Consider the following 11,427-nt stretch of genomic DNA (forward strand, 5'->3'; position numbering starts at 1 on the left):
ATCCCCCTTCTCCTGTTCTTCTGGCCTGCTACTCTGGACGGGCCTGAGTTTCCCCTCCTCACCTAATCCCTTTGGCTGATTGTTCTTCTCTTTGGCTTCCTGGGTTTTACCCCTTTCTCCTGCTCTTCCGGCCTGCTACTCTGTGCTATGCCCGTGCTTGCCTTGCTCCCAGAGACCCGGTCCCTCTCGGGAGCATAACAAGGGCCTACATAATAGCTAATAACTATTAAATCAAATAATCAGGGCACTTAACCTACTTATCAAAATCTAATGAACTATCATAAATACCTTAAGATATTAGTTACCTTGTTTTTGTTGCTGTTATGTGCCGTTGAGTCAGATCTGACTCATAAAGACCCCTCCTTGGGTTTCCAAGACGATATCACTACGGAAGTAGATTGCCCAACCTTCCTTCTCAGGAGTGGCTGGTGGATTTGAACCGACAGCCTTCTGGTTAGCAGTCAAATGCCTTAGGCACTCTGCTACCAGAGCTCCTGGGAGAACATATTATGGTGAGGAAATAAAAATAACTGGAATGGCAAAGACACTTCCGAGAAATTAGGTAAAGTTACATTTAGATAAAAATCCCAAGGTACCGGAATTAGTAGTTGAATTTTCTGGTTAACTATCTCACTCTCTGTTGATAATCTTTCTAAAATGGACAGTCCACTCCCTGTCCTAAGATATAACAAATGGAGGATTACTGAGCATCTGCTGTCTGGGTCACCAGTCTTCTTTCTACTGGACATCAGCTGAACATGGAGTTCCTGGATGGTACAAATGGTTAACACGCTTGGCTGCTGACCAAAAGGTTGGAGATTGGAGGCTACCCAGGGGTGCCTCAGAAGAAAGACCTGGAAATCTACTGCCAAAATACCAGCCATTAAAAACTCTGACACACATAGGGTCACCATGAGTCAGAGTAAACTCAATAGCAATTGGTTTCACTGAGTACCAATAGGAGATGTACTTGAGTGTCACTCCAGGACCCAGAGGATGTAGGTCACCTATTTGATGGCTTTACTCAGTCTCTGATGTGACTTCACCTGACTGCCATTGGCCTTTTTTTCTCAAAGGAGAACACAAAGAGTTCTGGCAACCAGAGTGCATCTTATAGGTTGGATGCCAGCTAGTTGAGGTTTATAGGTTTGCCTGAAATTCCATCCTCTACTTTAAGGGGAGAAACCTGGCCTAACTCCTCTCTGTCCTGTGATGTACACTAGGGTAGTTTTCAAGCTGTTCGGAGGATTCTCCAGATACCTCAGAAACAGCCTGGGAAGGCTTGGAGTGTTCCACCCCGATGTCAACAAAATCTGCCAAGATTTTATTTGAGAAGAGGGTTACAATTAAAATAAGTTTGATGACCATTATTACAATAAGATTGGGAATTGGAAGCCCTGAGATCTAGACTCATCTTTTCCTAGTAAAGGACTGTGGGATCTTAGATGAGCCACTTTTCTCTGGCTCACAGCTCCCTAGGGTGTGGTTTCCACTAGATGAGTGGTTTGAAAACTACTTGGTTGGGCCCTGAGGGGCTTCCCCAGGAGGCCAAGAAGACAAAACCTCCTCTCCCTCCCTACCTCACTATACAAGGTGGCTGCCCTTCTTTGTTTTGCATATTGGACTTTGTTTGAGATATCATTCGATTGCTTTTTAAAAAATAACATTGTGATCAATAATGAACTGCATAATCATCAGATTCTTTGCAGTTCAGATACTATGTTCAACCACAGGGCAACAATGGCTAGAAAACTCACAAAACTAGAAAGCTCATTCTTAAATCTAGTTAGAGGATACTGTCTTTGTAACAGAAAGAGAAATTAAGTCAGAGGTACAGCTTCATTCATTCCTATATGCATTCATTGTTCATTTATTTTACAAGTACACATTGACTATTTACTGTATCATCAGACAACATGTTAAGTATATAGATACAATAATGAACAAAACAAATTCATCTCTGTCCTCCTGCTATGTCCAGGGTACTTGGGGAGATAGACACTAGTTAAACAATCATGCAAACCTTTTATTACAAATATGACAAGCACAATGAAAGAAACTATAGGGTGCGCGTGAGAACCTATAACAGGAGGTGAAGGAATGAGTCTGGGGGATCATGGAAACTCCCACCCAGAAAGTGCCATTCCATTTGCTCTCTCAACTCCAACACACCTGGGAGAGTTGAGCCCAAGGCCCTTTTCTGCCTGAATTATATGTCACAGCAGACTTGAGAATAAGGCATTACTCAGAACTGCAGAAGGAAAATGTTACACAGGCAGGGAATGGAAAATTTTAGTATAACTGAATACTATATTCTTAAGTACAGTCTCACTAAAAATAGCCTCATGGGGGAAGGAGGGAGCACAGGGAATAACTGTCTATGGCTGAGCACAGTCAACAGTGCTGATTAAAATGACGCTAACAACTGTGTGCACATACACACGCACATGCACACATGTGATATACATATACGCTATATGAAAGGAGCGGCATCAGATTCACTAATGCTAGAAAACCAGCTCTCACGCTTGGGATTTGTCAACTTGGCATGGTCTGTTGTGGCAAGCCAGAGTTTCCAAGCCTTCTGCCACATGTCTCTGATGGGTTGGCAGGACCCATGAGTGTTCTGACATCACCAAACTTCACACAACACCTCAAAAGCCCATACCTTGTTCTCCTTGTAGAGAAATTCAAGATGCAAAACCTTGCGAAGATCATTTCTGCTGTTTATGCTAAGATCAGAACGTGGGCGTTCCTGGTCCATGATCACACACGTTTTCTTTAAACCCTAAGGGAAGAAATCTGATTCATTATTTACCATTTTAAATCAAAACCTTCAGTTCTCTGACTCCAGTACAAACAAAAGACTGTTAATGTTCATTACTATCATTCTTATCCTGCCTTCCTTTCAAGGACACTCTGAAGGCAAAAAAATTACATAAGAGTTTATTTTTATATAAATTTCATACTTAACATCACCTTCTTAACAACTTTTATGCTAATTCTTCCAATTATCCTGTGGACTAAATTAAGGCTGGAATTGTTAGCTCATTTTACAGAAAAGGAAGGTGAAATTGAGGTATGTGACTTGCTGAAGGCCAAGTCAGGAGCCCTGGATTTGGCCATAGATTTAGGGTCACAGCATATAAAGCTTTAAAACTAAGCAAAAGAAAAACAATAAACAGTAGGCCAATATTCATTCACTTTTTTCTCCAGTTGTGTTATGGACTGAATTGTGTCCTCCAAAAATATGTCTTTAAATCCTAACCCCTCTGGTAGCGTAGTACCTAAGGCACTTAACTGCTAACCAGAAGGCTGGCTGTTCAAACCCACCAGCCACTCCTTGGAAGGAAGGTTGGGCAATCTACCTCTGTAGCGATACTGCCTTGGAAACCCAAGGAGGGGTTGCTATGAGTCAGTCCGACTCAATGGCACATAACAACAACAATACCTGTGGTTATAATTCCAATTTCAGAATGGGTTTTCTTTGTTATGTTAATGTAGAAGTATTAAGTTAGTGAGTGTCTTAAATAAATCTCTTTTGAGATATAAAAGAGCAGATTAAACAAGCAAGCAGAGATGTGGGAAGAGAGATGCCATGCCACGTAAAAATCTCTAAGGAGCCAAGGAAAAGAGACAAGGACTTTCCCTAGAGCCGACAGAGAGACAAGCCAGCCCTTGCTGTAGGGCCAGCACCCTAAATTTGGACTTCTAGTCTGAACTGAGAGAAAATAAGTTTCTGTTTGTTAAAGCCACTAGCTTGTGGTATTTCTGCTATGGTGGCACTAGATTACTATGACAGACAGGAAATCAGGAAGCAGAGTTGAATTGTCCAAAGTAGCATAGTGGCAGCAAACAGTGGGGTGTCTGACCATCCCAAACTATAAATCTGCAATTCCAGGACACTAGCCCTTAGGAAGCACATGATAAATGTTTGCTGAGACCCCAGTGAAGCCAGTTTCCATTATCCAACTGCAGTTTGGTAAATTACTTGGTATGGTTCTTCTAGCCATTGTCTTTGTAACTCCCACCAAATGACTAGGTGGGACTATGCAAATGTAAGGAGTTTGTGGCCCAACAAAGGGATTGGATAGCTTGCTAATAATGTAAATAATGTGCATGGCACCCTTTGGTGGGGGTAGGTGGAAAATAAGGTGTATAGAACCATGTGAGGCATGGGGATTGGTCAGTTTTGCCACCTAGCTAAACTTAAAATAAGCTATGCCAGAGGCAGAATGGGAGATCTCACTACCACCAAGAAAGAAAAGCCAGGAATGGAGCTCTTCTTTTGGACCCAAGATCCCTGTGCTGAACCTCCTTGAACCAGGAGACAGAGAGCTGTGACTCTGGAGATGGCAAGAGACAGCAAAAAGCAGTGACAGAGAAATGGTGGCAGCAGAACCAAGAGACCAGCATGAGACATAGTGGTGGGCTTCCTGGCCCACAGAGCAAGAAAGCTGAATGTCTTCTGGTAAGAGGCTCGCTGAAGGATTGAGGTACCTCTGAGCACTTACCAGCAGAAGTGAAATATCTTTTTAACATTTGCCTGAGCAAAGGAGAGGCCAAGGGGCCACAGGGCCGGGAGCCCAAATGCCAGACAGAGATACGCCTACAGCACAGCTGAGAAGAAGCTGTCTTGATCAAAGAACTGTATCTTGAGTCATTTCTGATTATAAATTGTAACCTGTTACTTCCCTAATAAACCTCATAATTGTGAGTATTGTCTGGGAGTTCTGTGTGGCCACTGCAATGAATTATCAAACTCAGTAGAGAAGCAGAGAGTACCATGGGAGGGACAGTTGATGCCAGAAGTGGTAAAAAAAAGGTTGGAGGGTAGAGGCATGTCTGACCACCACCTCATAAGAATCAGCCTTGGCTGTTGATCTTGATCATCCTCCCCCCTTGTAAAGTTGGAGGAGGTCAGATGGCCACTTCCATATCATCTTTAAAACAACACTGATCTCTCAAGAGAACGAGGTTCATGGCCCAGCAGAGACATACACTAGCCCTGGGAAACTGGTGTACCTCTCTAAAAGCCCCATGCATCTTCATTTGAAAAACAGCTGCAATTGCTACCAGCTCACCTCACTGGGCTGTCCTGACCACCCAGGCAGATGTGACTAGAGCATGAGTGGCTGCCTCCCAAACAGCTCAGCCTGCATTAAAGGAGTCCCTTACTCCTGAGGAATTCTATACCCCAGTTCCAGAAAGGACTTCAACTTCTCTCCCTGTCTTTGAGTTCAGAATTGTATAGAAGCTTGAACTACTAGGAACAACAACAACAACAACAAAAAAAAAAAAACCTGCTGCATGTTTTAAATTTAGATAAAAAGGCCAATTTGGGAAATGAGATATGAATACAATCTTGAACCAGAGTGTAAAAAGGAGGTCTCAGGAGAGGAAACAGAAAGAAATGTGTGTACATGTTGGGGGAAGGTGGGGACATATCTGGGTGAATGGGAAGATAGACGGTCCACTGGAAAAAAGGACGGAGCTCAAAAGCAACCATTTGTATTTTATCTGGGCTTAACCAACCCTTTCTCAAAAATCAAAGTGATATAGAATACTCTGTAATGAGGGTCCCTTTCTGCTGGATAACTTTTTCAACAATTCAGATCAGCAAGTCTTGGTACATTGAACAAAACCCCCAGGATTGTATGCAAACCAGCATTTGGAAACCATTGGGGCAGAAACAAAGACACCCTCTGGAGTCAGCCAGTCTTCAATCTAAGCTGGCCTATGTAACTGTCATCCATTCAATAAACATTTGTTGTGCACCTACCATGTGCCAGGCTCTGTTCTAGATGCTCGAGATACATAAGGAATAACACAAAGCCCCACTCTCATGAAGCTGACATTCTGTTGGGTAGTTAGGACCATAGCAATTGGGTAAATGCACAGTGAAGCAGCTGCTAAAGCACACTATTATGAAGGCAAATCAAACAGAAAGGGAGACCAAGATGAAGGGTACCATTTTAGATAGGCAGCTATTTATTGAGCATTGTTCATGTGCTCACTCCTCTCTCCTGTTTCCCCATCTGGGAAATGAAAGGAATGAACTACCTACCATATACCAGGACTGGACCAACTGCTAGAGGCAGAAGGAAGAGCAGATCAAAGTCCTTGCCCTCATGGAGCTTATATTCTATAGGGGAAAAGATGAGTATAATATACTGTGGGGGAATGAGACGAAGAGGGCCAGGAAGGAATATGGTGAAGGGCTGCTGTTTTATAAAAGGTAGTGAGGAAAGATGCATGGATTGGGTGACATTAGAGCAGAAACCTGAGAGAAATGAGGAAACAGATCATTCAGACAGTTGGAGAAAAACTGTTCTAAGAAAAGAATAGCAAGTCCAAAGGCCCTGTGGTAGCTGCAAGAAGACCAGTACAGCAGAGCCTTGTAGCCAGAAGAACAAGAGATGAGGTCAGATAAGTTGCCAGGATCAGGAAAGACTTTGTCAGCTTTTATGAAATAGGGAGCCAACAGAGGGTTTGAGAAGAGAAGTACTGTGAATTGACTATATTTTTAAAGGATCACTTGTTTGGTAGACTTAGAATAGATTGTAAAAGGCAGGGCAAAAACTGGAATCAGTTAAGAGTTTACTGAATAATTCACATGAAAGATGGGGATAGCTTGGACCAAGGTGGTTGCAGCAGAACTTGTAAGAAGCGGTGACCTTCTCTGTGTCCTGTGATGGTAAAGCCAACAGATTTGCTGATGCACTGGATATGAGATGCAGAGGGTAAACAGCTAAGGATAATTCCAAAGTTTTGGCTTTAGCAATTGGAAGGATGGAGATATCACTTACTGAGGTGGTGAAGACTGCAGAAGGCAGAGGAATCAGGAATTGAGTTTTGTTAAGTTTGAGATGCTTATTAGATATACAAGTGGAAATATATATTATTTCTCTCTACTGAATCAGAGAGTTCAGGGAGAGACTTTGGCTAGAGATAGAAATTTGAGAATTGTCAGTATATAAACAGTATTACAATCCATATAATTGGATGAGACACCTAGAGAATGAATGGAGAAATTAAAAGAAGTCTACAGATGGAGTCTTTGCCCAACATTCACAGGTCAGGGAAATGATGAGAAACCAGCAAAGAGCCAGAGAAGGAGTGACCAGAGCAATAGAAGGAAAACTAGGAGGAGGTGGTCTTCTAAGAGCCAAGGGGAAAAGAGTCCAAGAAGAAGGATGTGATCAACTGAGTCAAACTCAGTTGTTACATCCAGAAGGATAAGGACTGAAAATTATGTCATTGATAACCTTTGTATGAGTTGTTTCTATGGCTTGAGGGGGACAAAATCTGATTAGAGTAGATTTGAGAAAGTGGTGAATTAGAATCAGAGTATACCCAGCTCTTTCAATGGGTTTTTCTATAAAAGAGAAAAGAAAAATAGAATAGTAGCTGAAGGAACTGGAGGGTCAAGATGGGACTTTATAGGAACATTAGTAAATGCCAACTGATAAAGATGCCACTAGAGAAGAAAAAATGTATGACGCAGTAGAGAGAAATGATGATAACAGAGTAGTGTCCTTGAGCACAAGAGGGAACAGTACATCATTCATGGAGGGGTTGCCCTTACACAGAAGTATGGGTAATTCACTCATAATAGCAAAAGGGCGGGCAGAGTAAATGGTTCTGTCCCATTTAGTAAGTGTGGCGGTGAGAGCCTGTTGAAGTTTTCCCATGACTGCTTCTATTTTCTTCACTAAGTGAGCTGGGGGAAGAGCTTTGGAGTTTGAGGAGAGAGAAAATGTGAACTGGTCACCTAGGATTTGAGAATGGGAATGGGCAGGAGAGGCGTAATCAGGTTAGCAGGTACCCCTAAGCAATCATCTAGGTCAGTGTCTGTGAATTTAGAAAGAAAAGTCAACATGGCTGTGTCTTTCTCCAGCCCTGCTCAACTCTGCAGGTGTAAGCAGAGAGTAGGTTGAACTGGATTGTACCCAGATTGGGGGAGTATCATGAGGGGAGAAAAGGGTAAGGTGGTTGAGTATATTATTGAGGTGTGACTATAATGATGGGAGGCTGAGAAGAGAGAAGAGGCTGCAATGGGGATGAACCCAAAGCCAAACCCATTATGGTCAATTGATTCCAACTTATAGTGACCCTGCAGGACAGAATAGAATTGCCTCATAAGGTTTCCAAGGCTGTAACTCTTTACAGAAGTAGACTGCAACATCTTTCTTCCACAGAGCAGCTGGTGGATTCAAACCATCAACCTTTTGGTTAGCAGCCACATGCTTAACCACTGAGCCACAAGGACTCCTTACAATGGGCCTGAAGGACTGAGAAAAGCTGTTCTGATGGTGAAATGCAGATTCATGTGAAAGTGGAACACTACTTTTGTCAGGCATCTAAGGGGGATGAACAGGAAATGTGGACAGGAGGAATGCCTGGAATTGAGATCATGGAAAGGGTGTGATACTGGTAACACAGGGCTTGACTTCAGGAAAGGGGGGGCAGAGGTAGGATGAGGACAGGGCACTGCAGGAGATGGGCCACAGACTTGGGAGGCAGGGGTACTGCATGAGTCCTCTCAGTGGACACTGACCTGCCCAGGAGGTGACCATGATTCCCTGAGGGGAGGACACACTTGGTGTGTTCAAGGAGGCCAAAGTGTGGAGGGTACTGAGTACAAAAGGTGGTAGTGGAAGATCAGGTCTGAGGGGTAGCTGGGAGCTGGGTCATATGGGGTCTTTAGGCCTTGGTGAGGTTTCCTTTGGATTTTATCCTAATTATAATGAAAAGCAACAAGGTCTGGTGATGTAGTGGGTAAGACAATTGGCTGCTAACCCAAAGGTTGGTGGTTTGAACCCACCAGCTGCTCCACGGAAGAAAGATGAGGCAGTCTGCTTCCATAAAGATTTACAGCCTCAGAAATCCAATGAGATCACAATGAGTCGGAATTGACTCCATGGCTGTGAGTTTGGTTTTTTGTTGGTTTGTCTTGTTTTTTGATGAAGGGTGCCAGTGAAGGATTTTGAGAGGGTGAGACAAGATTCACCCAACTTATCCAGGGCTACTCACCCTAATCACCTCCATACTCTCATGATGGTCTTATAGGAAATGGGAGAAATTATACTACCTTTCAGAATTGTTATGAGGATTTGAGACAATGGACAGAGCATCTAGTGTCAGGGTAGAAACTCAAATCATGGCCATTCTCTTAGATATAGCCGCCTGGTAGCTGCCTATGCAAAGCCCTGTGGGTAATTCAGGGTCTCTCCTCTGAAGGAAAGACTAATGAGAAAAGCCATGGACCTGACAGCAGTCTCACCTCCCACTCTTTTCAGAGTAACTGAGGGCAACTCCTTCTTGCTCTCAGGCCCTGAGTGTGCTCAGATAAACGATAAGCAGGAGAGGGGGCGGAAGAACTAGATAACTCCCAATGTCCTGTCCAGTGCTAGTGGCAGCTCTGCAGGTCCATCTAGTAGGTGGTAACAGGACATATATTAATAACTATATCATAAGCATCAATGAGAGAACCACAGATGAGATGAGTCAGTAATTCCACCTAAAATTATCTGACAAGGCCTCTCAAAGACTTATTTGACTTAAGGTGGGCTGTGGGTAGCACAGGGAAAACATGGAAAAGAAACTTCATTCAAGCTTTAAGGGAGCTTTGAATGTCAGGTGAGGACTTTGGATTTCATTTGTCATCAAGAAAGGAGCGACATGAGGGAGGATTCTCTGAGAACTTGTGTTTGGTGGCCCAGACTTAAAAGTCATGCTAGTAGTGGTCAGCTTCAGAGGGTACATCACTGATATCCAAAACACAGCCAGGACTGGGTAATGGAAGGGCAGTTAGCCATAGAAATAGGACAGATATAATACCACATGCATTGTTGTTGTTGTTGTTATGTGCCGTCGAGTCGGCCCCGACTCATAGCGACCCCTCCTTGGGTTTCCGAGGCAGTATCACTAAGGAAGTACGATTGCCCAACCTTCCTTCCGAGGAGTGGCTGGTGGGTTTGAACCGCCAGCCCTCTGGTTAGCAGGCAAGTGTCTTAGCCACTATGCTACCAGAGCTCCCCCACATGCATTATTATTTTTAAAAAATATATAAATAAATAAGCAAACAAGCAGAGATATTTCAAAAACATCAGAGATGGGGTGGGGGGAGAGAGAAAATGCTGAACACCTTCTATGCACTAGACACTGTATTTGAGAGCTGCTCATACATTATTATCAGTCTTCACTACAAATCTGCAAAGGGTAGGCCTTATTATTCCTGTTTGCAGATAAGGATATCAAGGCTCAGTTCAGTGAGCTAAGCTCATGCTGCTAACTAGAAGCAGATATTTGTGTTCAACTCCAAAATCTTTCCTATTTTCTCCACCCAAAGACTTGTTTATTTTTTGTGTGTGTTTTAATCCCAGACAAGCGCCTATTGCCCAGCCCTGAGAAACAGAACTGTGCCTGGCCCATAGCAAGCCCTCCATCACACGGTGTTGAATGAACAAATGATGCTCTCTCCACACTGGCATGGGACAGGGCTTCCAGCCAACTACTTCCCCACTACATCCCCACTTCCACTTTAAGGGAAGATGGCAGCTAAGCAACTCTTCAACTTCTGAGTATTTCAAAACTCTTTTGGGACAGACAAAGGGAGAACTTAAAAAATAAAATTAATGCAATGACTGGGATTCCTAGTGTTGGTTAAAATGACTAAAGAGTTTGATCTTAAAGAGCTTTCTTCAGCCTTTCAGATTCCCTCTGGGGGGAGTTTTCACTGTGGGCTGTATTTCTTGGCGTTAGCCAGTTAGGGCCACCAGGCTTGGCTGAGGCCTGCATGCTGTGCTTGGGGTGGGAGAACTCAAGTATGCATTATAGAAAGGGGTAAGGGGGTCCCTGCACCTCCACCTGGGACTATGCCCACCTGCCCAGAAGGGAAGAAGATGCATCTAGGAGGGTGGCCGACAGGGCAGCCCCTGCCCTCTTGGTAGGAAGTGACCAAAGACAGAAATGGCTCCTGGGAAATGTAGTTTCCCTTCTCCCAAGAAAGCGGCATTTTTGTTGAGGCATCTCTGGTCCATGAAGCAGGCAGGGGTATGTCTTCCTCCCCAAAAGTACAAAGGTTCCAGGGGAAGCCCAGATTGCCCCTCAAAATTAAAAAAGTGGCCCTGAGCTTTGGAGGGGGCGAGACATTACCTTTCTGCTGAGGAACTCCCTCACCAGGGAGGCGGCCACCTCCTCTACGAAGAGGCTGTCCATGCTCTGCCCACGAGGCTAGCACAGCCTAGTCCTGCAGCCCCAGGCCTTCAGTCCGTTGGGGCCAGTATGGCCGCGTTGCCGTGGTGACGGTGGCATCAGCGCCTGGGAGAACTCCTCCCCTTCCCTGGGAGCCTGCTGGCGGGAAGGCAGGAGGCAAGGGGAGGAGCGTCCTTTAAACACATCTGAAAGCAAAAGCCAGCAGCT

General features: G+C 44.1%; 1 protein-coding gene across 1 annotated transcript in view; it reads right to left on the reverse strand.

Moving 5' to 3' along the window:
• MINDY4 (MINDY lysine 48 deubiquitinase 4) overlaps positions 1-11,223 on the reverse strand; it is a 183,861-nt gene extending 172,638 nt beyond the window's left edge. The window contains exons 1-2 of the mRNA XM_007946374.1: positions 11,161-11,223; positions 2,669-2,788 (exon numbers count right to left, since the gene is read on the reverse strand). Coding sequence (XP_007944565.1) covers positions 2,669-2,788; positions 11,161-11,223 — 183 coding nt within the window. The remainder of the gene's footprint in view (positions 1-2,668; positions 2,789-11,160) is intronic.
• Positions 11,224-11,427: the final 204 nt, after the last annotated feature.

Source organism: Orycteropus afer, unplaced genomic scaffold, assembly GCF_000298275.1.
Source record: "Orycteropus afer afer isolate SDZICR_OR568_19922 unplaced genomic scaffold, OryAfe1.0 scaffold00008, whole genome shotgun sequence".
NCBI lineage: Eukaryota > Metazoa > Chordata > Mammalia > Tubulidentata > Orycteropodidae > Orycteropus > Orycteropus afer.